Raw genomic sequence first — 27,647 nt, 5'->3', positions numbered from 1 at the left:
TTTTCAAACAAAAACTACTTTTCAATAAACAAACATAATCTTATATTACAATGAAATGAAAACAAATCCACGACGGAAACAGATTCTTAACTACATAACTACAAGCAAGCTTACCCCCACTCCATCAACAATCTTCAAACATTTTAACAATATGAAAGAAAACGGGTGGTTTTCTTAGTCTCCTAGTTAAGTTCAGGCACCCAAAATACAAAATAGAATGTAGCAAATATAGGATTCCTCAATAATATATATAATGGAGCAAACATATACCTGTCGACATTACTGTGCAAAATTGAACATTTCACATCTGCTCCGCATACTGGCCATCTTCCTCGTCTTCGTACTCACCCTCCTCATCAGCAGTGGCATCTTGATACTGCTGATACTCGGACACAAGATCATTCATGTTACTCTCCGCTTCTGTGAATTCCATTTCGTCCATTCCTTCACCAGTGTACCAATGCAAGAAAGCTTTTCTCCGGAACATGGCAGTGAATTGCTCACTGACTCTCCTGAACATTTCCTGGATGGAGGTGGAGTTTCCAATGAAGGTGGATGCCATGGCAAGTCCCCTTGGTGGGATGTCACAGACACTGGATTTCACGTTGTGTGGAATCCACTCAACAAAGTAAGATGAGTTCTTGTTTTGGACATTGATCATCTGCTCGTCTACTTCCTTGGTGCTCATCTTGCCACGGAACATGGCAGAGGCAGTGAGGTAGCGACCATGCCTTGGGTCAGCAGCACACATCATGTTCTTGGCATCCCACATTTGCTGGGTCAGTTCAGGAACAGTGAGGGCACGATATTGCTGGGATCCACGGGAGGTCAGAGGAGCAAAACCAACCATGAAGAAGTGGAGACGAGGGAAGGGGATGAGATTCACAGCAAGCTTTCGGAGGTCAGAGTTGAGCTGACCAGGGAACCTCAGGCAGCAAGTGACACCACTCATGGTTGCAGAAATCAAGTGGTTAAGATCACCAACTGTAAAGGAATAATGACCCAAATGAGCTTATGTTTAACACAGCCATCAAGCAACAAAATAGCAATTGCAACAGTACATAATGGTCACTAATAATGGAGATAAAAGAAATTCAGAATCCACTCGCTATTTTACATTCATTAAGTTCAACATGTAAGAGATTGCAACACATAACTTACCAGCAAATTGCATTTCAAAACTGTCATTATTTAATGCTCTAAACAACGACTAGCCAGCAATTGTTTTTCAAATTGCTCTAACCTATTTAAATTATCACAATTGCTCTGAACATGAAGAAAAAAAGTGGAACATCTAGCAGATCTAAAGCATGTTAATTCATTAGCAACAAACAAATTACTATAAGTAAAGATGCCACTGGCGGTCATCTTCCACTTAAACCACAGAATGCTCCATTATTTGCATACTGTTAAGCTAGCTCCTTAACCCAAATAAAACGAGCAACAATTTTACATTGCAAAAAAACCAGCAACCAAATTAAGAATCACATGATCAATTGAACAAAAGAAAAGTGATAAGGAATGTGTTAAATCAAGCAAATCCACAATCACGGAGCAAGCAAAGGGAATCTAAACCAGTCCAACTTGAAGAACAGCAGCTAACGTAAACAAGATGCACACAGAACTTGAAGTGATTGGAGATGCAACTTAAGCCATTTCATCTTTACTTACAGCTGGGAGTAGTCAATTTAAGAGTCCTGAAGCAAATATCATATAAAGCCTCATTATCCAGCACCATGCACTCATCAGCATTCTCAACAAGCTGATGTACAGAAAGTGTGGCATTGTATGGCTCAACCACTGTATCTGAAACCTTTGGGGAGGGAAACACAGAGAATGTCAACATCATCCTATCAGGGTACTCCTCGCGGATTTTCGAGATGAGCAAGGTACCCATTCCTGATCCAGTTCCACCACCCAGTGAGTGGCACACTTGGAAACCTGCATAAATATCAAAAGGTTCACCACACCCATTTTACAAAATATCAAGGAAACAAATGAAAAAAAAAAAAGAGGAGTTGCAGCAAACCTTGGAGACAGTCACAATTCTCTGCCTCCTTCCTTACAACATCAAGAACAGAATCAATAAGCTCCGCTCCCTCAGTATAATGCCCCTTCGCCCAGTTGTTTCCAGCACCAGATTGTCCAAATACAAAGTTATCAGGCCTGAAAATCTGCCCATAAGGACCAGTACGAACACTGTCCATAGTACCAGGCTCCAAGTCCATGAGCACTGCACGAGGAACAAACCTCCCACACGAAGCCTCATTGTAGTACACATTCACCCGCTCCAACTGCAGATCTGATGAACCAATGTACCTTCCAGTCGGGTCTATTCCATGCTCATCACAAACAACTTCCCAGAACTTTGAACCAATCTGGTTACCGCACTGACCACCCTGTATGTGAAGGATCTCTCTCATTTTTGCTGCTTCAGCAAAAAACAGGACCCCAATCAATCAAAACCCCAAAATTTCACAAAGAACAAATCATTTAATCAGCAATTAACAACTACAGAAAGTAATTTAAACTTCAAAAAAACCGAGCTTTAATGAGAGTAATTATCTAACACATCTATCGAAATTATCCTCCAAGATTTAAGCAAACAGAATTCACAATAATATTAATTTCACATGATAACAAAAAAAAAAAAAAAAAATCTAACAGATATAATACTCTAATAGATTCTCATTTAATAAAAAAACGCATAAATTAGCACTATAATTTAACAAATCATAATATCAACTAAAATGTTGCGCGGGACTGATAAGATCTAAAAAAAATTACAAATTAGAAATAAATTTAGTGAGAAAAATAATCAAATCTAAATAAATTAACTAGAATTAATTTCATTTCAAAAATTGAATAAAATCGTTACTATAAACTCAATTCAGCAACTATAATAAACTTTAAAAAATCAGAAAAAATGGAAAAATCAATCAAATCGCTACCTGGTGAGAGCGTTGCAGCAAATGCGGTAAAAAAAATCAAAAAAACAGCGAATTATACATAATTTTGAAGATTTAGAGATCTAATCGATTATGAGCGTAGAAAATCAGCAATTTAAACAGAAAAATTGAAAAAAATTGCAAAAAAAATAAAAACATCGCAATAAAATTAAGCATAAATGATACACAATTGATAGATATAGTGAGTAATAATTAACGGCAATGTGACTCAGAAATACATGAGATCTAGATAGAGAGATAATTACCTTGAGGTGTTTGGAGAGAGAGGGATAAAATTCGAGTCTGAGAGAGGGAGCGAGGAGATAAGAGAGCTCTGGAGAGAAGATATATGGGTTATCTGAAGAGAGGGGGTGAGAGGCAGGGAGTGAGATCGGACGGTATATATTGGTTCCCTCCAGTTTTTTGAAGATTTGTTCGGAGCCGTCGGATGGTGGAGATGGACGGTTTAGATTGGGTTTTTCGGGCGTGATTATTTAGGTTCGTATTTTTAAATTTTTGCGTTAATTTATTGGACACATTTGTCCTTGACAGAAATGACGGGAGTGGCTTTCGACGGATGTTCTCGGTGATAAGGATCTCACACCGGCGTCCTTTGCTTTAATAGTATTACCATACTGTCCCCGAATTTGGATTGGGCTGCTAAGAGGTGTTTGGCATTACATCGATACTGTGGCACAACTATATTTAAAAAAAAACCTTAGATTTTTTTAATTTAAATTATTTGTTATGTGTTATATGAAAAAATAATATTTTTATATTTTTAAAAAATAATTTTTATCGTACTACCAACAAATACTTGGATATTATTATAGCTATTACTTTATGTTATGTTATTTATTATTATGTTGTGGAGTAACAATATTATTTGATTAATTATTGTAGCTTTGTATTGTATTTATAAATAGTATTTTATTATTGTGATTTTAAGATATATAATGACTTGTAAAAATTGTAGCATACTAAAAATATTTATTTTATATCAAATGATGTGTAACCTTGTAAATTTATACCATATGTATTTCATATAGAATTACTTATTAATTTTTTTATTAAAAAAAACCTATGACATAAGTCAAATGGGATTGTAATATCGGGGTCATTCCGCGAGAAATGGCATCATGGCGGAGGGCACATGGGTCATTCCGCGAGAGAATAGATACAGGCCTCGGCCATCAATTCAGGCAAAATGGTCAATCCAAGAAAAGGACATTCTAGTAAATCAAGAATAAAAATCAGCTGAGATACTTTATTGTAATCAATGCTAACGACCAATCTAATTATTATTTTTTACATGATAAAGTAAATAAAATAATGAAAAAAAGGGCCCCTGAAGCGCGTGTAGGAAACTGTCAGTGGTATGTGTTGAAAGATTTATTACATTCAACAATTCGAGTTATCCGTGGGTTGAGCAGAACATCAAGCTGTGTGTGACTATTGTTCGAATGATATTTTCCTTGTCCTAATGACTCCTTGAAAAGGCGCGTGTGACTATTGTTCGAATGAAATAGACAAAACTGTCGCATGAATTAGCTAGCAAGCCACGTGAGGTGAAGCTCGAGGACGTATGGCCCAGCTATTCCGCCAACCAATCAAACACCAGAGGGCTGCTTGCAATATTAACTCCAGTTAAAAACTAACCACGCCTCTGGTTAACAATGGAGACCAGATCTATGGTGCGAAGTGATACTGACTGCTTGTTTGCTTGCTTGGGTTGGGGTCTAAGCATCTTCAGCTGTGTGGATGTCTTGTGTCATAACCACTAATCTCTTAGATTATAAGATTAATGACAACTAAATATAACAAGATTAATGATGATTAGTCATAATTCACGTTAGCAACAACAAAGGTAAAAAGGAAATAAAAATACTGGGTTCAAATTTATGGAATTATTTAAAAAAAAAAATAGCACTCTTTAAATAAAAGCAAGCAAGCTATCATAAAAAATATTTAAAAATAACACAGCTCCCTAAAAATTATAAGTGAAAATTACGACTTTCTAAAAAAGTCATGGTTGGAGAGCGCGTCATTTTAAATAAATGTTTAAAATTAGCTTGCATGACTTAAAAAAAAAGTATGAGAGATGAAAAATAATAATAATAAGATTTTAGAAATACATGGAAGCTTTAATAATAATATTTTTATATTAATTATATAAAAAAATCACAAAATAAACTTATTATATTAAAAAATGTTACCACTAATAACTGGAGGGGACCACGAATATCATCAAAAATAAATGACCCGTAAAAAAACAAAACCAGTATATTCCTGTTGACAGCGAAGGGTGATGGTGCATTTTCATGGACTTATTGGTTCACCAGCAAGGAATTAATTCGAGTAGGAGCAACGTTACTATCTGGTACTCAATTAAAAATCTTATTGCTAAAGTTTGACAAATATTCTACACCTAGATCCGATGTGGGAAACCTCAATGTCTCGTTATAAAAATACATACCACCACAAAAATTAAAACAAAACAAAAGTGATGATGCTAATGATTTTTTACAATCATGCAATTTAAATCTTTTTTTATTGATGTAGGTGTTCGAGCCAGTTTATGCGCATTTTAACTAATCTCACGGGTTCTGAAATTAACGAATGTAAGCCTTCAATGGCCATCATATTAGTAATTATAGGGCTCGAACTTGGAACTACATGGAGAGCAAACACATACACTTTAAACCTTAGAATAATAGGTAGGGAGCGACGATACCTTGATAATTTTTAATCTGAATTGAATTTGTAAAACCATTCAATTTGATTACTTAATTTGATAATGGTTTATAGAAGTACTTTCACACTCATTGTGAGCTCATATTAACCTCTCAATGATGATCAAAAGGCAGCAAAAGATATCTTTTCACCAGATAATAAATTAACTCATTTATTTAATAGCTAGAATTTAAGGATGTATTTTTTAAAAATACATCAAGGCAAGCCCTGACATGTAGCATTCTAAATTCAAGACTTATAAATGACATCATTATCGTTACTCAAGAAATAACCACTATAAAATTCAAGAAAAAATACGAGTTACAGTAATATCAGAATTCTTGTTCATCATGCAAAAATTAATGATCTTATATTATTCTTGTCTGGACGAATCTATATATATATTTTTTATCTCATATCATCACTTTCGCATTTTATATTTGCTTTGATAAATTAAATTTATTTAAAAACAATAAAAGAAATTGCCTTCGTTCCAGGAAATTGGTCGCAGGAAACCTTTATATTAAAACAAAACAAAAAGTTCTGTGATAAAAATCGCAATCGGGGAGATTACTATATACTATCATTGTATCCTTTCCTAACGTATACAAGAAGAAATCTATCCATCTTGCTAGTGTTCATTTGCTAATTATATGGGCTGTGGAATTGATAGCCCGAGGCTTCCTTAGCTGCCCATAAAACGTGAGCTTGGAACCTTTCAATACATAGCACAAGTCTCGTTATCCAAAAAAATCCAATCCTCGAGCGATGTTGCTGTGCCCCGAGATACATATTATCATTCATTGCAATAATATAATTAACATTTTCTCTCTCGATCATTTTATTTTTTTAAATCTTTGCTTTGAAGGTAAAGTGGTTTTTTTATTACGATATAAATATCTTTTAAGAATAATATAGGATTATTTTAGTAATTGTGCTTTTTAATGTATAGTAAAATAATCCAATTTTTTTTAACAATATTGTTTTTATATCTTTATATTTAATAAAACAGTATAATTACTACACTACCCTGATCATTTGATTTTTTACATTGGCTTCAAGAGCTTAGTTGTAATTTCATCATGTTTTGTTTGTTATTGATATTTATTTTTAAGAGCATTTTCGGTTTTGTGCATATAAGAAAAAACAAAAAAGTTGTTGGTGCTTGCCTCACACGTGTCAGCCACTCCGTCGCCTTCTAACGGCATGTGCGGTTGGCTCCAGTGGTTTTAATCATGATTTGACCATATCATTTGATTTGTCCTAACGTCTTCTTCCTCTTCAGGTGACAGGGGTGTGATGGTTTGACTTGAAATTACTTTTTTTTCTTTATTTCTTTTACTTATCTTTCTTCCTTGAATTACATGTTGGTCATGCAAAAAATCATTATAGCCATTCAATGTATTTTTTCTTTTGATTTAGTCCCTCTTTTTTTTATTTGTAATTGTCCTATTTACATTGATTATTTTTAATTGGATTTTATTTTTGATTTCATCCATGAGCGTTTGATTTTATTTTTTTTTTAAACTGGACTTCATTCTTTTAATTGCTATTTATTTTGTTTTGAATCATTTTCTTTATTGATTTGTTTTTTTACCAACTCCACCTCTGGACATTTATTTTCATTCAATTTTTATATCAAATTAAATTCTAATTCTTTTAATTGATATTTTTTTTATTCATTTTTTTGGTGGATTTTTTTTTACAATTCCATCCCTGGATATTTAATTTATAAGTCGAACTTAATCATAATTCTTTTAATTTCTATTTTTTTGTTTTGCATTGTTTTTTATTGATTTTTTTTCTCAATTTTATCTCTCAATATTTGTTTGATTAAAAATTTTACTTCTTTGTTTTTTAGGTTTGTCTTTAATAGGACCTTTCCGGTCTCATGACTCGAGTAATAGATCTGAAGAAATTCCACAAGTTGACTTCAATATTTTTTTAAAGCATCTTTTTTATATATTTTTTAACAATATTTTTTTTTCTTTTCTATTTATAGGATCATTCCAATTTCATGTTTTAAGTTATATGTTTGATTTGTTGATCCGGTTTGGCTACCAGATTTGCTAAAGGCTTTTTTGTTATCTTTTTTTTTTTTTTTTTTACTTTGAAATTTTTTTAAAATTTATATTTTTAAATTGACTTATAATAAATTTATTAATAAGACCTGGATTCAAGATTTTATAAGTTGTGAGCTTTTTAAAATTTAATTGTATCTAGAATGTGTACCCAGGTTTACTTTGTTTTTATATATTTTTTAATTTCACCCCTACGACATTGTTAATCTTTAAATTTTGGTCTTTACTCTTTTAATTGATATTTATTTTATTTGGGATTATTTTTTATTATTTTTTCATTAAATTGCTTCATTGGGTTTTTCTATTAAATTTTACTTCATTATTTTTGTTGTTTTTGCAAGTGTTTTTATTAATATTTTTCTATTAATCTTATTTTTCAAAATTAAATTGACTGAGAATTATGCTGTCTAATTGAATCTTAGCTCATAATTTAACAAGTTGTAAGGTTTTTATATTAAATTAAATATTAGAGGTTTACCTGAGTTTACTTGATCCTCCCCTATGAAGATGATATATATATTTTTTATTTTTTAAATTTTGATTATTTTTTTTCTAGTTCTTTTTTAGCTAGGTTAGCATTAAGTTATTTGAGAATCCAAATAAACTCAAGTGTGAATTTGTTGTTGTTGTTTTTTATTGTTATTGCTTTTCATATAAATATTTAAATTGTTAATTTGACCAAGAATTTGCAACTTAAATATTTTTAACCTATCATTTTTTTTTATATTAAATTCTTTTTTTCAACCTCCTACGATACACGAGCAAAATATCTAGCTTCATTGCTATATTGTAATGGGCTATTCACACAACAAAATTTGTATTACATTAGAGACAGAAAAAGGGAATGGGCCCCCAGAAGGCAGGATCGCACGAGGGGTAGTTTTGAACCACCTTCTTCTTCTTTGGTCAAGATGATAGTTGTTCACCCAGCCGGGTTCAATAAATTAACTAATAAACTACGATTTAGAACCTGAATTGAATAAAATTTTTAGTTAAATCAAATAAAATATTGGTATGACTAAACTTGTTAGATATAATTAGATTTTTAGTGATTAGGCTAAACAAGTATAATGCAATCTGACGAGCATCCGAATCTGACAAATATATAATCTATAATGAATATATATATATATATATATATATATATATATATATATATATATATATATATATATATGTAATGTTGTTGAGGGGTAATTTAACTGGTAAATTTTTTTGATAATTATAAGTTTGAGTCTTTTCAAGGTATAATTTTTTAATATTATAGATTTATATAATCATTAACTTTAGAGTATGTAAAATTAATCGAGATACACGTAAGGAAGCTGAACATCCACATTAATAATAATAAAAAATAATAATATACTTTAATCTGGCATTCATTATATTACAAGACTCAGCGAAACATTTGGCACAGATAAAAAATATTTGCCAATTATATATAAGCTCATGCCAAACAAAAATGAGCCACAACTCATCTCTTAATACACTGTCAATTATGAAGTGGATGGGGGTGTTCTTCATAATTTCTATTTTTATTTTTTAATGTTTTTTTAAAATATTAAATTAATATTTATTTTAGTATTTTTTTATAGTTTTAATGTGATAATATAAAAAAAATTGTATAAAAAAATTTATTTTAATATATTATAAAAACACCCTACAAACAATCTCATTCCTGTAAAATCCAAGTCTCCGATCTTTGATCATAGTAGTCCTAATATCGATATGGTTGCAAAAGGTGATGTTAATTTAAGAAGGATAAATTATAAAATTCTCCTTGAACCTTGGAAACTACCCTCGAATTAAAAATTTCCTGATTTTTCATCCTAAACAATATAATTTCTTGAAGATGGACCTTGTATTAGGGTTTTACTGGGAAATTGACAAAAAAAGCCCCTGATTAAATTTATAATTCTGTCGATTTTCCAACATCAGATGCTTTTTTTTTTTTAATTTCCCAACAAAACCCTAACCTAATGGTCATATTAAAAAAATCATCTTATTTAAGGTAAAAAAAAAAAAAGAACAGCCTGGGAGAGAAAAGGCAAGCCATTGCTTGTTGGAAGCTTTTACATATTAGTTGTTCTTAACTTGGATGGTCCCATTTGTTTGTGAAATATTTTAATGGCTAAATCATGATTGTTTGAAGCGACATCAAGCATCAAACTTTCTAAAGTAACCAAAGAAGTAAAGATTAATCTAAGATCAAATTCATCATACCTATATTTGTTGCTTGATCATCGGAAAAAAAATGGAAGGTAATGGTCAATAACAAAGGCTGCTGGAGTATATTTTTAACTGTAGAAATTAAACGAGATATTTGATATTGCAGTGCATGATGTTTTTTTAAAATAGTTTTATACTTAAAAATGCATAAATTTTTTTTTCTGATATGTTTTTTTAGTTTTGGTATCAATATATCAAAACAAAAAAAAAACAAAAAAATAAATCAAATGAAAATATTTTCAAGTAAAAAATATTTTTGAAAAACATTTAAAAGCAGAAGCAAAAGTTATGCCAAAAACTCCTTTTATTTTAGAAAACTATATTTTCTAGTAAAATACAGTTATTCTCCATGTACTCCGATGTGATTTTGGATTAATTCGAGGAAAAATTTAAAAAAACTAAAAAAAAACTCTCATAAAAACTACAATGATTTAATTAACAAAAATAATATATTTTGACCATACATGTACTCACATTTATCTAGAGGAACTCTATCACATCTAAATTGTGTTTGTTAATGTCTCATGATAGGAATGGTATATAAAAAAGCTAAAAATGAGTTTGGTTGAAAAAAATATAAAATAAATATGTTTCTAAAATAATTTAGAAATAAAATTTTATATATTTAAAACAGAAAATACATATCTCATTGTTACAAATGTTTATTTCTTTCATGTCGAGAGGATGATTCAAAACTACACTATATATCTGGGCTAAAATTTAAAATGGTTTTATAAATAGAATTATTGAATACAAATATGTCATCTTTCTATAATAAATAGACAACAACACTCGAACATAAGATTTATAAATTGAATCAGTCTTTTGTTACCACATAATCGAGTAAATATGAGATTAGTAAATATGAAATTTAATATTGTTTGTCCCAAAATATTAGTTATGACGTTAAAAAATAATATAAATCATATATTAAAACCTCACCTTGCAGTTTAAGTTATTGGGTTGGGATAATTTTTTAAAATGGTATCAAAGTCTTGATGATCAAACGGCCATGAGTTCGAATCTCGTCATCTTTATTTATTTGATAAAAATTAGACATAAGATAATATAAGTTTATATAAGTTTCAAATTTAAAGGATTTCATCCTCATTTAATTATTTCAATATATTTCAAAACAAAAAAACACTTTAAAAAACAACTATACTAACTTCTTCTTCTTTTTTTAATTAATATAAGTGTCCGGGCCAGTTTGCGTGCATCTCGACTAATTTTACGGGCTCTAAAATTAATGACCATATAAATCTCTAATAATTTTAAAATTTATAAAATTTAAACCAGTAAATTTTAGAGAAGAAACAGGATCTACATCTTCGTAATTGACTATAATAACTTTTGAATCCGAGTGTCATTGTGCAAGCTCATGCTTCCATGGATATGACATATGTATGTGCAGCTAGATTTTCTTCGAATATGTTATTACTTTTACAGGGATTAAAACTTTTTGCATGATAGATTTTGCTTCTTCGTGAACTTTAGATAGGAATCATTGACAAATTGTCAGGAAATATGGCACCAATATCACCATGAGGGTATGGCCTTTGTTCATTTAATAACGTATTGGGACTAACCCATGCAAGCTGGGGTTTGGACCCTACCATGTGAGGGTGTTGAGGATTGACTGCAAACATTTTGATGGCTTTGCAATAAGATAAAGAAAGCACTTGTTATCATGAACAAAAAAGGCTAGCCACTTGCTCCAACCCATCTGACAACAACCAAAAAAAAAGAGGCGAATTTAGGGTTTAAAATTAGAAAATTAAGAAATTTAGGGGGGGAATGTTTTGATAGTAGTAGTAGCTTTGGAAGATGGTGAAACTACACTACTTATCTCAAAATTATTTTCCAATAAAAGTAAGATTAGTCCAACAATGTGGACTTACATATAGAAATTGGTAAAAATATCTAACATTTTTTACAATCTAAAAGGATCGGGAAAAAGATGGGGAATGGTGGGCTATGAGAAGCTAAGACCCAAAGCCCCACAAGTCCACCAAAATGGGGAAAGTTAGGGCACAATTCCTGGGATTCCTAGGGCATATATAGTTTGTTGAACCCTAATCATGCTCTCTACCCTCCACTGCTAGATATAAATTATTAGAGACAATCGAGTTTCTCCAATTTCACCTACCAAATGCCCCCCACTAACCATCAATTATCAATAAACAAACAATCCAGGATCGTAAAGCTCAAAGGTTAAAAGCAAACCAGCCTTCTTAAATTTAAATTGATTATAAGTCGTATTTATCTGTTAATATTTAATATTATAATACATGATATTTTTTTTTATCTAAAAATATTTAAAATAAGTATTAATTTGATATTTTTTTGAGCGAAAACTAAAGCTACATGAAAACATTTAAATAAATATTAGTTTGATGTTTTTTTAAAAAGAAAAGCAAAAACTACAGTAAAAACAGACAAGCAGTCACGAACCATCATTTCCAACATCATACCTTAGCCCACAAGCAACATTAAAGCTCCATTTATATTATGCCACAGCCTGCTGGTATACCTTGAGGATTCAGTGTAGGGTTCTTGCAGAAGCTCCCTAAAGTGACAAGGTGGTTGATTAAGACTTGCTTAACAAAATTACTAAAGAAACAGTACCAGTACGTACGTACACATGCAGCTTAATTTAGTCTTTCTCTTATTATTATTAGTTTGATTTTTTATTTATTTATTTTGTTTCTGTAATAAATTGCTGGGCCATGTTTGGATTGATGGCATATAGTGCACCTGTGGAGCCTGCCATAAAGTGAAGAAGTTAAAGAAGGAGAAACACTGAAATCCTTCCGCTCAAGTCTCTTTCAGGCTGTTGTTTTTAATTTATGCTCTTTTGTTTCTTTCCAACAATCAATTTTGAGTACTGTAATGGTGCCTGCATTCGTCTTTCACATGCAAGGTCTGCCATTTTTTCCCATAACGAGTCATAATAAGCGTGTTTGGTAGTATGGTAGTGGTTACTTTTTAAATAACTTTTCGTGCTGAAATGCATGTCAATGATTTTTTTTATTTTTTAAAAATTATTTTTGATATCAGCACATCAAAACGATTCAGAAAGTACAAACCACATTTAATTTTAGCAAAAATAAAATAAAAAACTTTCAAATTTTTTGAAAATACAAGTTGAACCGTATTCCCAAACACTGCCTTTGCATCTTAGTGAAACTTGTTTTACTTTTTAAATAAATCTTAATAACTCACCCCATCATTGATCTAGTATATTTAGATTCTGTTATGAAAATGGTTTGAAATTATGTTTTTTAAAAATTTATTTATTATTTTTATATTTTTGAATAATTTTGATACACTGACCTTAGTTTTTAAAAAATTAAAAAAAATAATATTATTTTAATATATTTTTAAATAAAAGATATATTAAAAAATAATCAACTACTACACTTTTAAATTCTCTCTCGTCATTTTTTTTGTTTGTTATTGATCCTAAGTTCCACCGGTTCCTTTTTATTACTCTTGATAGTATTTTTTAAAGCATTAACGCTGTGTTTTTTTTAACTAAAGGCATTTTAGAAAAATCTGATATATTAATCATAAAGTTAATGCTTTTAAGTATATTTAATAATGCAGTTATCTTTGCCAATTTTTTTTAAATAATTTTGATATATTGATATTAAATTTTTTTAAAAATATTATTTTAACTTGATTGAAGATGAAGTTAATGCATTATCTAACACATTGGATATGTTTATGATGTCGTGCAAGTGCAATGATGCATGCATTCTTATTACAGTCTGCTCATTTCTATGTTTTTTTTTTTATTATTATTAATATAGAAGTTATTTTAAATTTTAGAAAAGTTGTGCGTATTAATTTTAAATGTTTAAAAATTTATAAAATTTAAAATAATAATTTTAAAAAAATAAATTCAAGGTCTCACTATACTTGCTCATTTCTGAAAGCAAATGATAGTGGTCGATGGACGGACCTTGTGGAGTTGGAAAAAAAAAAATTAATTTATAGTATTTATTTCTTTTTAGTTTAATTTAGATATTCGAACCAACTTTAGCGTATTTTTATTAATTTCATGGTCCCTATATATTTATTTCTTGATACGGAGAGATTGTGTTATGGCCAGAATCCAAAAGAGCCTAGCAAAATAAATGACTTTGACAGCCTTTCTCATGTCCACACTCTCAGGCACCAAATCTCCATGCATTCCTCTCTCGCGGTATTTGACTGCGACGCATCTAATCTTGTCCCTGTTTTTAATTTGGACCGTCTCCCTACCTATAACTTCATTTTCTATGAGGGCCTCCATTCAATCCACGGAATGTGTTATTACTTTTTATCTTTTTTCTTATATAAAAATATTACGTTTCTAAAATTTCCAGGCACAATTTGTGTTTAGTGTGTTTTGCAAAAAAAATATTAATTTGTATTTTTTAATTATTTTGATGTGTTAATTTAAAAAATAAAAAAATTATTAATATATTTTCAAATAAAAAAACACTTATAAACATGTATATATGTTGATATTTTATCTTCACCATCAAAACTTCAAAAAAAAAAAAAACATAAAAACAAGCCAATACAAAACATAGTAATATAATTTTAGGTGAAAAAATCAATATTAAAAAGTGATTATTATTTTTATTCCTGTGTATCACATATAGTTGAAAAAAAATGTTTAAAATAAGAAAAAAAATCATAATAATATAATGTTAAGTGAAATATTTTAATAAAACTATTATTCTTGTTATATATATTGATCTAACTATCAATTAATAATTTTGAAAGATAATTCAATTTATGTCCTTAATTTTACTCTAGTCATGTTAAAAATTATTTTTCTATGGTTCAAAATTAAAAAAAAATAGTTTAATTATAATCATAAAAAATTATATAGAACTAATTGAAAAACAAACATGTTTATTTAATAAACATTCATGATTCTAGACAATCTACTAGAAATGATAAAAGAATATTATAAAATACTTAAACAATACATGTGCAAAGCAAATGTTAAGAAATTAATTAATTTAAATGTGAATAATTTATTTTAAATCAAATAGAAAAAGAATTCAATCTTAATAAAAGGAAAACTAGTACAAAAATACCTTATCATTAGCTATCAATGGTTAAACAAGATAAAGACAATATGAGAATGTTATTCATGGAAGAAGTATAGAAAAAGCCAAATTATAACGATAAGGGTGCTTAGGTCGACCGATATATTTTTTAAAAAATTAAAATAATAAAAAAATTATGATGTAATTTCTTATTAATTATTATTCTGGATCGACTTAAAAAAACAGATATAAATAGAAAAAAAATTACAATTGAATATATTTTTATTATTTTTTACAAGCATAAATTTTATTTCTCTTTTCTTATTTTACTAATATCTTTTTTTTTGAAAATAAATTTATAAATAACTAATAAAAAGTCATTAAATGCTATAAAAGTTTTTATATTATTTTAACATATTTTCTTAAAAGAAAAAATCAACGAGTTGAATGTTATATTTTAATAAAGTGAAAAAGCCCCAAACCCTACCACAACAAGAAGGTGGGACCAAGCATGAAGAGAGCAGCAGGCTTTGGCTCTCGCTTTTAACAATTTGACCACACACATTGTTTTGTTTTATAACACCAAAAATCACACACTAACATGGCACATTCATTGCCGATGTTGTTGAGAGAGAAGGAGACATTAAACACAGAGCAAGAAAAGAAAGTTAGGCAGTCAGGCTACCCCAACTCAGTCTTTTCCTTTTACTAAAGTAATTCCCCCTCCTTAAGATTCTTCACCTTCCCTTCTTACTTCACATCCTCCTCCTCCCCTCTCTCTTTCTCTGCAATCCTGCAGTGTCAACTTGCTACAAGAATCCTTCTTGCATGAACTGTTGTTGAACTATTTTTTCGTTCTGATATCTCTGTAAGTTCTTTTTTTTTTTTTCTGTCTTATATATATATATATATATATATTAAGGTTTGGAGCTCAAGTTTTGCTTTTTAGCAGTAAAGTTTTGATCTTGGCTGTGATTCTGAGAGCTGCTTGAGAATTTGAAATGTGATTATGTTGTGTGTTTAACTTCCCAGAAGAAAGTTTATGGCTTGGTTGGTGATGAATTTGTTCTGTAGAGATATTTGGTAATGAGAGTTGGAGTTTTTGAAATGTAGTTGAAGACGTATACTTGGTAACTGCAACTACAAGTAAAGAACATACTTTTATGGACTAATTTGTCTCCTGCTTTTATTAAAAGCTTCATTTGGATGACATTTGTCTCCCCCCCTTTTTTTCCATGGCTGTATTTTTGAGCTGGATCATGCTCTTTTGCACCATTAGAGTAGCCCGGGAAATTTTGTGTTGGAAATTGGAGACCAGCGTTGCTGCAGATCGGTGAACATTCTGTTCTTTAAATGAAGCTCATAATCTGGTTTGAAGTAGGAAGTTATTTGAAGTTTGATGCTCTGCGAGACTTGTTACTTGCTGGCACTAGCAAGTTGAGTTTCCATTTAATTTGTAAACTTAACCATCAATTTCTTGCATATCTTTACTCAATGTAATATACGGCCCTTCATTCACTTCAAATCCTTTCTGCCTTTGTGCATTTTAATAGTAATTTCCTTGGTTTGATTGTGTTCTTTTCAATACAACTAAGTATCAGCGATGAATACTATAGGTTTTTTAATCTGTACAAATTCTGGAGCTTTGTGCTGTGAAGTTTTGTGAGGGTTGAAGTTTCAATGTGTCTTTAGATTTTCCTTTTCTCCTACTTAAGGTTTGAAGTTTGATGTTGTTTTTTGGGATTGGCTTATGGAGAGCAGGAACCTAATCTGAATAAATGACGAAGATAAGTCCAGAAATTGAGGAAAATATGCAGGGAGAAGTAATTTTTCCTGTTTCGGCTGATGTCAGCTTTGCTTCTGATGGGTTTCCAAAATATAAATTAGGACCTGATAATCAGATTTTGGAAGAGCCGAAGGAGGACAACAAGGGTCCATCTTTAAAGGAAGTTGTTGAACAGGAAACTATGCAGCTTTCAGATCAGCACAAGCGACTCTCAGTTCGTGACCTTGCCTGTAAATTTGACAAGAACTTGACTGCTGCTGCTAAGTTGGCTGAAGAGGTTATCTAACTTTGCCATTTTTTCCGATGTGGTTTTATTTGTTATTTATGCGTGACACGCACACATGCATGTGCACAATTGAGGAATACTCCTTTAACATTGAGCACGGCCTTCTTCTTGCAATTGAAATCTATATCCTTTATTTCCTTAGCTTAATCAAAGGCCATCTACCCTTCCCCTTTCAGCCGATCTTCTCTTAAAAGAGTACGTTCTTTTGATGTGGATAGATGACAAAATTACTCATACTTGTTTCTCCGACTTTCAGGCAAAGCTTAGAGAGGTGGCTTCTTTGGAAGGACATGTTCTTTTAAAGAAGCTTAGAGATGCCCTGGAATCATTAAGAGGTCGTATGGCCGGGCGTAACAAGGAGGATGTGGAGAAAGCCATATCTATGGTCAGTCTTTTTCTCCACTTTTCCATTTTCTTTTCTGTATAAAAGCCATTGATAGGCAGACAGTCTTGTATAAGTTTCAAGTAGTAACATGTGGTTGATATTTTCTATATGCATTTAACACCTCTGTATAATTTAGTTACCATTTTCAGCTTCTAATTGTATTTGTTGTTTTTTCTACCAGTAACTTTCTGTCTTTCTTTACAATTTACTGAAGAAGCCTTCTTGCAAGTGCATTTATAATTCTGTTTCTACATTTGCAATATGATAATTGTTGTCAACTATAATCTTTTATGCAGGTGGAGGCATTAGCGGTTAAACTGACTCAAAATGAAGGAGAATTAATTCAAGAAAAATTTGAAGTGAAAAAGCTGGCCAACTTTCTTAAACAGGTTGGTCGATAGTGTTATAAATTTGCATATAGATTTAAGGAACTACTTCTTCCTGGACAAATATATCAAGTTGTACCCTTTCATAACTTCAAAGTGTGGCATTTCCCCTTAGTTTATTATGCTGCTTTGTAAATCAAACATAGGATAGGTTGGACTTTGAGGTTTTGTATCACTTAGGATACTATGTGATTCCTCATCGTTATGGCCTAACCATTGGTTATCCTAGAAAAATGCCTTGGAGCTGTGGTCCTAATGCTCCCCTTTTGATTGATGAGGTTTCAGTAATTTGTGCATGTGAAAACCTTGCGTGAATGCACTTCTTATTTAGCCTTTTCTTGTCCACCTTCTAAAACCCTTAGCAATATTAATTTTTATTTTATTTTTGTCTCCAGGCTTCTGAAGATGCTAAAAAGTTAGTGAACCAAGAAAAATCTTTTGCTTGTGCTGAAATTGAGAGTGCTAGAGCAGTTGTGCAAAGGATTGGAGAAGCCCTAGATGAAGAAGAAAGGGATGCTCAAAATTCGAAAAACCAGGCTGCTGTGAGTTTTTCATCTTTGAATGTCTTCTATTAAATCATTTGTTGTCACTCAGTTAATTCCATCTAACACACCAAATTTTTCCTGTCTCATTGCTAAAATTGCATATTCTTTCATAAACATGATTTTGCATCATTTTGTTCACTGTAATGCTGGAGATTTGTGGACATGGCATAATGTCATTTACTGTTCCTTTGGAAGCTTTGCTATGTTATCTTTACATAGTTACTACAATAGCATTTTGCATAAAACGATACAAATACAAGGTCTGTAATATCAATCGGAGCATGAGATGGCTATCAAATATGCCATGAAAATATACGTTGACACGCTTGTTACTGCAGGATGTGGAGGAACTAGTTGAGGAGGTTCAAGAGGCTAGAAGAATAAAATTATTGCATCAGCCAAGCAAGGTACATTGATACTGTCCCTTCTCATTTGTGATGGCTGATGGGATATTTATGGTCCTGTCTTATTATTGCATGGAACTGACACACTGGGATCACTACAAGGCTGTTGATTTGATTGGATCATCCTTTTTAACTTCTTGTTTGGTTTGTTCTAATTCATAACATTCAATTAAGTTTAACCCAAATGAGTCATTGTTAGCACATTATGACGCTGCAATTCAAATAAGACTATACCCTTAATTTTCTACAAATCATGGTTAGCTGCTCTTTTTGTAGCACAAAATTTCTTATCACCAGAAGTAGTCATGGGACTCATTGAAGTGAATTTCATGGTTGATATAGCCCTTTTCCTCTCAATATTTTCAACTTGAAGTCCTGAACCATATGGTTCCTACTATTGCTTCATTGGTGTTAAGATGGACACTATAGTTATGCTATCTTCATTCCCAGTCCTTTGACTATGAAATTGCATTTGTAAATGGCTGGCAGTGATCGTGGCTGAATTGCGACAACTGCAAGTTTCATGTAAATAAAATCCATCATTTTAACAGGATGAAAGTTGTTTTGTGATGTGTGATCAAATAGATACTTTGATACATAAATTGGTAAATCAATTGAGAGAGATTGGTTCTTTGAAAATGGTTCGTACTCCACTGTTTATATAATGTTCCATTTACATCAATTACACTTGCACAAATGCTTTATTTGCCTGCTCTTTTGCATTTTTCTTGGTTGTCCTGGGCGCAAATATTTGGGCCTAGAAATGAAACTGTGACATGAAGAATGCATATCTCCATTATATAATTGTTCAACTTGCAGAGTTACTTGTCATTCTTCACATAACCTTAAAACGATCTATTGATGGTAATTTAATATTAGCCTCGTTCTTTTTTCTAACAACATTTTATGCGCAAGGCTCATTTTATCCAGTTGTGGTAGTGTTATGGTTTCATTTAACAATATTTTATTGATCGTAAGCATACAACACTTTTGCAGGTTATGGACATGGAGCATGAGCTTCGTGCACTACGAAATCAAATTCGGGAGAAGTCTATAGTTTCAGTTAAACTTCAAAAAGAGGTTTGTTTTACGTTGTCATAGTTTTCTAAATTCTCTCATGCAAACAATTTCTTTTATAATATTTCGCTTTGGCTGACATGATATAAGTTTTCTTTTAATACATATGTCAGAACAGTTGTACTGATGTTTTCCTTTTCTTTTCTAGCTGGCAAAGAGCAAGAGAGCTGAGCAGAATAAATCTGCTCCATATGTCCTAGATGGTTCTGAAACTCTAGGTTCATCTCTACAACTCAAGCCTCGTTCGGATGGTTCTCCACCCCTTTCGAAGTGTTCAGTTCAGTGGTACCGCGTATCATCTGAAGGCAGCCAACATGAAGTTATTTCAGGTATTCAGTTGGATTTTGTCTCATGTTTAGGAAAGATACCGCTTTGATCAATTTGTAATATATTTTGTGTTTTGCTTTGCTTCCTCCCTATTAATGGAGGTTCAAGAAATTCTTCGAGAAGCAGAATGCTCTATTGGTATTAATAATGGTTTTGTATCTCATGGTGCTTTATCTGGAATTTGCTTCAAAAAAATTAGGTTTCCACTGTCCAGTTTAGTCTTAAGCCTCCTTAAGCACAATCCTAGATTGTGTCATCAGTGATGAAATTCACTAGGCATTTCAAGCATTGACATTCTTCTCCGTGTCCTAACTTTTAAGGCTTCCTGTGTATCTTAAAGATGGCAGCCGAGATGATTAAGGAGCCTTTACATTTGTTATCTTGTATCCTTCTCGTCCATCTTACATAATTCAATATTTTCTCTGCAGGTGCTGATAAAACATTTTATGCTCCGGAACCCTTTGATGTTGGCCGAGTATTGCAAGTGGACATTGTTTCAAATGGCCAGAAAGTCAGTGTAACAACTTCTGGTCCCATTGAACCTGGTTGGTGTTAATTATGAAATATCGTGTAGATAACAATATCGTTCTTGTGCTCTATTATCCCACTTGTCAGGATTATAAGGAATTTGAATTAGATAAAAGGAATGGCCAAGGATATTCTTTTGGGTAGTGAGGACAAATAGGCCCAACTCAATGTTGCACTTGTAGGTCTAGAGGTAGTTTGATTGCACAGCAGGCCTCTTTCCCTGGCTTGGGGCATGGTAGAATGGTATCAAAACAGGGGAAGAATGTGATGCTCGGGCTTGGGGTGTGACAGTTCTGTGGTTGTCCAATCCCTCCTTTTCCCTTCTATTCTTTTCATTTTTGTGTAATCTCTATAGGATTGCTAGACAGGGTTCTTCTATTATTAGTGGTGCTCAAGATTTTTACTAACGCATCAAATTACTCATAACAGCTGCAGGATTGGCAAGCCATGTAGAGAATCTCTTGAGAAAATCTAGCTTTGAATTTAGCGTATGTGACCTTGTTCTTTCCCTTTCCCTTTTGTTTCTGCTTGATGTTTCTTATTGTATTGCAATAATATGTATTATGGTCATCTTCCAAAAGCAAACACACTCATGCGAGAATAAACACGCACATGACGATGCTACATGTATTTCACTTATTTTTACTTGGTTTTGACATTTCATGTAATGCAGGTGGTTATTTCCCAGATGAATGGGCAAGATCATGCATCACATTCTGTCCATGTGTTTAATGTTGGGAAAATGAGGATAAAGCTTTGCAGAGGGTGGATTACAAAGGCTAGAGAAATTTATTCAATGTCAATGCTGGTAAAACAACAGGACCACCTACACTGCTAATGAGTTGTTGCATCTCTCTGACCATTGCCCTTTTCTACCTGCAGTTATGTGGAGTTAGAACCAACAGCAACACTGCTGCAAAGTCATTGTTTTGGCAACCAAGGAAGGGCCTTTCATTCGTATTAACATTCAACTCAGAGCGAGATAGGAATGCAGCGATAATGCTCGCCAGGAAATACGCTTATGATTGCAATGGGGTACCTTTCTTATTCTTTCTATTTATACACCAATACAATCATTTCAGCATTACAAGCTGTCCCTTTCCGTGATATTTTGCTAAAAACCTTTCTCATCCCTCACCTAAACCCTCGCAATTGCAGGTCATACTTGCTGGACCAGAAGATCAAGCATAGAAGAAAATGTGACTGACCATTTTTTTATTTAACAAGATGCGAGTATAATCAGGTTTTCACAGCTTGATTGATTGTATTTGTATGTGTGTGTGTTTGACATGGTGAAAGAAGAATACACCTTTCTGATTGTTTTTGGATTTCGACTAATTTGGTTGCTGTCGTTTTAGGCATAGTTTTTTGTTTGCCTAATCCTCTGCTGTAACAAATTAACCATTTTTGATTGATTTGTTCTTTGTGCCTTCCTGTGTATCTTTAACAACTTTGTGCACAAGATTTGGCTTTTATCCATCTGGTATTAACCATTTGTGGTTTTTGACACTACAAGGGTAGAATGAGGTTTGAAGTATGTGTTTGGCAACTCGATACACCGCGTCAAAAGCATCATTTTGATGTTTTACACATGGTGCACCGCATTACTAAGACAGCGTTTGGTGCTGCGTTTTGCCTAAATTTGAATTTTTTTTTTTTGTTAAAATTGAGTTAGGTTTGTATCTTTTGAATCGTTTTGATGTGCTGATATTAAAAATGATTTTTAAAAAATAAAAAAAAATTATTGGCATGCTTTTTGGCACGAAAAGCTATTTGAAAAGCAATCGCTATCATACTGCCAAACACGCTTTAAATGTACCTGAACCTTAAATGTACCTGAACCATGTATTCAGTATAGATAATAGCAATCAATAAGGCTTGTTTTAGGCAAGTTGGGGAGCATGGTGAAAAGAAGATAAAATCACCTGGAGTCACCTGGAGTGACTTCTGAAGCTTACAAATACTATATTGATTTATTGTTATTAAACTTCGAGTTTGTTTAAAAGTATAGTTCGAGTTTATTTAGAAGTGTGGTTATAATTTTTTTTTTAAAATATTTTTAACTCGAAAATATATTAAAATAATATATAATTTTTTATTTTTGACATCAACACATAAAAAAAAATATTAATTTGAAATAAAAAAATAAAAAAATTCTAATTTTTTTTTTAAATACTTTAAAACATAAAAACAAACATAATTGTCATTTAATGATATACTTAATAAAGCTTGGTTTCGAATTAGTTTGTATGGTCATTTAGGTTTACTCAACAAATTTATAACTCGGTTTTGGAAAATATTATATCCACTCGGGTCTCATGTATTATGAAAGAAAAATATAAGACATGGAAATATTTTATTAGATGAGCTTCAATAATTAATTAGCTGAAGTAGTTAGTGATATTATATTAATTATTTTTTGAGATTATTTTAAAGAAATAGAAAGATATAATTAAGATAAAAAAAATTTATATAGAGATATTTATATTGTTTTGGTATGTTATAGATTTATATATATATATATATATATATATATATATATATATATATATTTTAATTAACTCCAAAAAATAACTAATAAAATATACCTTTTTAAATATAATCTTTTTTTGAAGTGAAAGATACTTCTGCGATGTAATAGGCTGTCCAATTGGTAACTATTATTGGTAATAACTAATTGGAAAAGTAAAATTAATTTTAAAATCAAGGCTATATTTGTTTCATGTAAAATAATTTGTTTTTTAAAAATACTTTATATGAAAAATGTTTTTTATACATAAATACATTATTTTTTTTATTTACTAATGTTAACAAAATCTACTTGGAAATAATTGTTTGATGTTAAATATATATAAAAAAACAATTGTTAATAAGGAAAAGACAGGAATTAATTAGCAGTCAGACTTATTATTTAATGAAAAACATAATCTCGTAAAATATTTCCATCTTAGAGAATAAAACAATAAATGTTTTTTTATCATACAATAGTTTACATCGACAAAGAAAACAATAAGATATTATTATTTTATATTATTAATATTTTCAAATTTTTAATAAATTAAACATTTTTATGGATTTGATTTGATTTCATTTTTTTTTTTTTTTTATGATCTAAAAGAGAAAAGAAATAAAAGAGAGAGAGAGAGAGAGAGAGAGAAAGAAACAACTCGTTCACCTTAACACTCATGTCACCAAATCTCCATCAAACCATAGTCATAACAGGACACGCGCCAGTATCTATGAAAGCTGCTAGGTGATATAACTCGTAGCACGGAAATTTAATTAAACTTGAAGTGGCATTAGCACATCCATACTTTCTTACCTTGTGTGCAATATTTTAACACGACGGTAACTTTAGCCCACGGACTCCAATCTCACCAACGGCTATAAAGCTATGGCATCTCTAGACCGTAGGATTAAAAATAGATCGGACGGATCAGAATTAACAATAAATTCGACCGTTGGAAGAGAAGCGGTGGCTCCTCAGCTTTCAAAAACAGGGGTTTCTCTCATTTTATATTTCCTTATCTCTGAAATTTTCTCAGAAATCAAGATAAAGGCTTACAGAAGAAGAAGAAGAACAAGAAGAAAAGTTTAGAGAGAAGTAGGGAGAGATTTGGTTCGTATTCAAAAGTGATTCATCATAGGAAGGGTTTTTCTTTAATCAATCTAAAATGGCTTCAAGGGTTCAACAACATCAACAAGAAGTCAGAGGTATTTTAATTTTATTTTTCTGTACTTAGTTCTGTTCCTTTGTTTTTTGTCGATCGTTGATTAATGGGCTCTTTTTATCGTTCTTTATAATGGGTTCTTTTCTGGTTTTTAATCTAATATTGGGTGATCTAAAGATACCTTTTTGATTTCAAGGGTTTCTTTTAGGGTTTTTGATTAATCAACCTGGTGATATGATTGAAACCTAAATGCGATTACATGTAAATTTGTTGTTCTTGGTGTTTTTATTTTGTATTAGTTTATGATTATTGGATTTTCTGTTTGATATCGATGTAGTGATTTTAATTTCGTTAATATTAAAATTGTTTGGGAGATTTATTGTTTTCCTTTGGGTTTATTTGATTACAGATTTTGATTGCTTACAATATTTATAGGTTTGATTTACCATCTAGGTGTAGTTTGATTAGAAAGATTAGATCTTGGGTTAGATTTTTCTGTTTTCCCTCTTTGGATTGTTTTCTCTGTAGTTTCTGTTTGGTTGCTGAGAAAAATGAAGGAATCCTACCAGAGAGGAAACAAAAGGCTGACTAAAGTTACTTTTCTTTTTAATTTCCGTTTTAGATTTCACTCATTGAATATTTTGTTGCCTATTTGATGGGCTTCTAATGAATGATCAATCTGTCACAGGTGAAGCACTTGCAGGTGTAAACAAGAACGTGAAGAAAAATGCAGCAGCGGGTGAAGGAAAAAACCGCCGTGCTCTTGGCGATATTGGTAATCTTGTTACCGTTAGAGGAATGGAAGGCAAACCTCAGCCAAGTCGCCCCATTACTAGGTAGGTTCACCTCTTTCTTTCAGTTATTTATTTGTGTTTTTTAGTGAAATTTGATTCATTTTTGATGATATATGTGTTCTTTGATAGGAGTTTCTGTGCTCAATTGCTTGCCAATGCTCAAGCTGCGGCAGCTTTAGAGAACAAGGTTCAATCTTTTTAAACCAATCATCAGTGTTAAAATTTATAGACTGCAGATTTTGGGTTCTGCGTGTGTGATTTCTGTACTGAATAGGATACGGGGTTTTCCTTGAATGCAGAAACAAGTCTGTGTCAATGTGGAAAAGGTGCCTGCTGCTGGTGTTGATGGAGTGGATGCAGTGGGTAGGAAAGTTGCAGTGAAAAAGCCAGCGCAGAAGAAAGTTACTGTGAAGCCAAAGCCTGAAGAGGTGGTTGTCATAAGCCCCGATAGTGAAGAGGTTGTTAAGCAAGAGAAGCCAGTGAAGAAGAAAAAGGAAGAGAAGCCAACTCTTACTTCAGTCCTCACTGCTAGAAGCAAGGTGATATATTGACATCTTCTTTTGAAATTTTTTGTTAGCATATGGAGTTTTCTTGTGTTAATTCGGTCCTTATTTCAGGCTGCTTGTGGTATTGCAAACAAATTAAAGGAGCAGATCATTGATATTGACGCAGCAGATGTTAACAATGATTTGGCTGGGGTTGAATACGTTGAGGACATCTACAAGTTCTACAAGCTAGCTGAGGTATGATTAAAGAGGAAATGACATCTACAAGTTATGCATGTATAAAGTGTACATCTCTGCCTGATGTTCTGGTGTTCGTTGATTTTTTTATGCAGAATGAGAGCCGGCCTAATAATTACATGGACATGCAGCCTGAGATAAATGAGAAAATGAGAGCCATTCTTGTGGATTGGTTGGTTGATGTCCACCAGAAATTTCAGCTCTCACCTGAGACTTTTTACCTCACAATCAATATCATTGATAGGTTCCTTTCAGTAAAGACAGTTCCAAGAAGGGAATTGCAGCTTGTGGGCATCGGTGCCACACTTATGGCTTCCAAGTATGAAGAGATATGGGCTCCTGAGGTAACCAACTGTTTAAAACATTTCCCCTTCTGTGATGGATGAAGTAGATTATTTTCCAGGTAGCTAACTGTTTGATGAATTGAATTTTTCAGGTAAATGATTTAGTGTGCATTTCAGACAGAGCTTACAGTCATGAACAGATTCTAGTTATGGAGAAGGCAATATTGGCAAACCTGGAATGGACATTGACAGTGCCTACACACTATGTATTCCTTGCTCGTTTCATCAAAGCATCAATTCCTGAGAAGGAAGTGAGTTAGAAAAACTCATAATCTAATAATATATACTATTTGCCTTGTGTGGCAAGGCTTGCTTACCTAGCAGGTTTTTGATTTGTTTAGGTGGAGAACATGGTCAATTTTATAGCTGAGTTGGGCATGATGCATTATGACACTACCATGTTTTGTCCATCAATGGTTGCTGCCTCAGCAGTTTATGTGGCTCGATGCACCCTAAACAAAACCCCTTTCTGGACAGACACCCTCAAGAAGCACACTGGTTTCTCGGAACCACAACTTAAGTAAGTCTTCACCATCTTTTAAGGTTCCGGTTGGAATGATTTCATTTGATTCATGGTATGTTTTCTTTGTCTTTTAACAGGGATTGTGCTGGATTGCTTGTGTATTTCCACTCCAAAGCCGCAGAACATAGACTTCAGACTGTGTACAGGAAGTACTCAAAGCCTGAGCGAGGAGCTGTTGCCCTACTTCCACCAGCCAAAAATCTCTTGCCTGGTGGATTGAGTAAATGAAGATCACCAAGCTTTTTATTTCGAAATTCACATTTGCTTTATGTGAGAAGAAAATATATATCTGGACCAGATTGTGTTGGGCTAGATTAATTTGTTTGTTGCTGCCCCTATGAGCAATAATTTTTCTTTTCTGATATTAAATTTATTACTCTAAAAAATGTTCAAGGACCTTAGAAGGAAGTTCACAAATTAGCCATTATTTTTCCAAGAAATAAATAAAAAATTTCGGCTACATCATTTTAATTTAAAAAATCCAATATTTTGGATAAAAGAAAATTTAGGATCATTATGTTTTTTTTTTTTTTTTATCACAAAGTATAGTTAATTTCAATTTTCCCCCAAATTTAGTCCAACAAAGTAGCTTCCTTTTTCATAATGATAATTTCTTTTGGACCAATTATCATAAAATTTCTTGTTGAAATTCATAAAATTCTTTTTGAAATTTCTTGTTGTCTCGTAATATTCTATTCCCGCATGATGAAAGAGGAGTGGACCCATTGCGCACCCCATTTCATATATTAGGGTTTTTTTTATCACACAAAGTACAAATTAGCCGTTCATTTTGCAGCAATAAGTTA

The 27,647-nt window shown here is 31.9% G+C and overlaps 3 protein-coding genes across 4 annotated transcripts; 2 read left to right on the top strand and 1 right to left on the bottom strand.

Annotated features, from left to right (window-relative positions):
* On the bottom strand, positions 1 to 3,369 carry LOC118053014 (tubulin beta-5 chain). Of its 2 annotated transcripts, none has more exons than XM_035064130.2 (4): positions 3,215 to 3,369; positions 2,030 to 2,428; positions 1,672 to 1,941; positions 1 to 984 (listed from the first exon to the last, which is right to left on the bottom strand). In XM_035064130.2, exons 2-4 carry the CDS (start codon positions 2,421 to 2,423, stop codon positions 302 to 304), a joined length of 1,347 nt encoding a protein of 448 aa, XP_034920021.1. In that variant the 5' UTR covers positions 2,424 to 2,428; positions 3,215 to 3,369; the 3' UTR covers positions 1 to 301. The 2 variants fall into 2 exon arrangements, with proteins under 2 accessions (XP_034920021.1, XP_034920022.1); XM_035064131.2 differs by having other exon boundaries at positions 2,030 to 2,431; positions 3,215 to 3,360.
* A 12,260-nt stretch (positions 3,370 to 15,629) lies between these two features.
* Positions 15,630 to 22,216, top strand: LOC118053013 (stomatal closure-related actin-binding protein 2). The gene is made up of 13 exons (XM_035064128.2): positions 15,630 to 15,910; positions 16,804 to 17,105; positions 17,371 to 17,499; positions 17,796 to 17,888; positions 18,281 to 18,427; positions 18,769 to 18,837; positions 19,831 to 19,914; positions 20,060 to 20,240; positions 20,667 to 20,783; positions 21,196 to 21,254; positions 21,440 to 21,574; positions 21,649 to 21,801; positions 21,925 to 22,216. The coding sequence occupies exons 2-13, from the start codon at positions 16,821 to 16,823 to the stop codon at positions 21,955 to 21,957; spliced, it is 1,485 nt and encodes a 494-aa protein (XP_034920019.1). The 5' UTR covers positions 15,630 to 15,910; positions 16,804 to 16,820; the 3' UTR covers positions 21,958 to 22,216.
* A 2,064-nt stretch (positions 22,217 to 24,280) lies between these two features.
* LOC118053012 (G2/mitotic-specific cyclin S13-7) lies at positions 24,281 to 27,173 on the top strand. Its single transcript, XM_035064127.2, has 9 exons — positions 24,281 to 24,480; positions 25,126 to 25,273; positions 25,361 to 25,418; positions 25,531 to 25,770; positions 25,849 to 25,974; positions 26,070 to 26,318; positions 26,411 to 26,569; positions 26,660 to 26,838; positions 26,919 to 27,173. Exons 1-9 carry the CDS (start codon positions 24,441 to 24,443, stop codon positions 27,067 to 27,069), a joined length of 1,350 nt encoding a protein of 449 aa, XP_034920018.1. The 5' UTR covers positions 24,281 to 24,440; the 3' UTR covers positions 27,070 to 27,173.
* The last annotated feature ends 474 nt before the right edge of the window (positions 27,174 to 27,647 follow it).

The sequence above is a fragment of the Populus alba genome, chromosome 6 (genome assembly GCF_005239225.2).
Source record: "Populus alba chromosome 6, ASM523922v2, whole genome shotgun sequence".
NCBI lineage: Eukaryota > Viridiplantae > Streptophyta > Magnoliopsida > Malpighiales > Salicaceae > Populus > Populus alba.
The sequence above is the reverse complement of the archived record's forward strand: the minus strand, read 5'-3'. Positions and strand labels throughout refer to the sequence as shown.

Excerpts from the sequence above, each read along its gene's own strand:
- LOC118053014 (XM_035064130.2), bottom strand. The coding sequence starts at position 2,423 with ATGAGAGAGATCCTTCACATACAGGGTGGTCAGTGCGGTAACCAGATT. Across the intron at positions 1,942-2,029 it reads GAATTGTGACTGTCTCCAAG|GTTTCCAAGTGTGCCACTCA; the intron begins GTTTGCTGCAAC and ends ATATTTATGCAG. Across the intron at positions 985-1,671 it reads TAAATTGACTACTCCCAGCT|TTGGTGATCTTAACCACTTG; the intron begins GTAAGTAAAGAT and ends ATTCCTTTACAG.
- LOC118053013 (XM_035064128.2), top strand. The coding sequence starts at position 16,821 with ATGACGAAGATAAGTCCAGAAATTGAGGAAAATATGCAGGGAGAAGTA. Across the intron at positions 17,500-17,795 it reads TGGAGAAAGCCATATCTATG|GTGGAGGCATTAGCGGTTAA; the intron begins GTCAGTCTTTTT and ends TCTTTTATGCAG. Across the intron at positions 21,802-21,924 it reads ACGCTTATGATTGCAATGGG|GTCATACTTGCTGGACCAGA; the intron begins GTACCTTTCTTA and ends TCGCAATTGCAG.
- LOC118053012 (XM_035064127.2), top strand. The coding sequence starts at position 24,441 with ATGGCTTCAAGGGTTCAACAACATCAACAAGAAGTCAGAG. Across the intron at positions 25,419-25,530 it reads CGGCAGCTTTAGAGAACAAG|AAACAAGTCTGTGTCAATGT; the intron begins GTTCAATCTTTT and ends CCTTGAATGCAG. Across the intron at positions 25,975-26,069 it reads AGTTCTACAAGCTAGCTGAG|AATGAGAGCCGGCCTAATAA; the intron begins GTATGATTAAAG and ends TTTTTTATGCAG.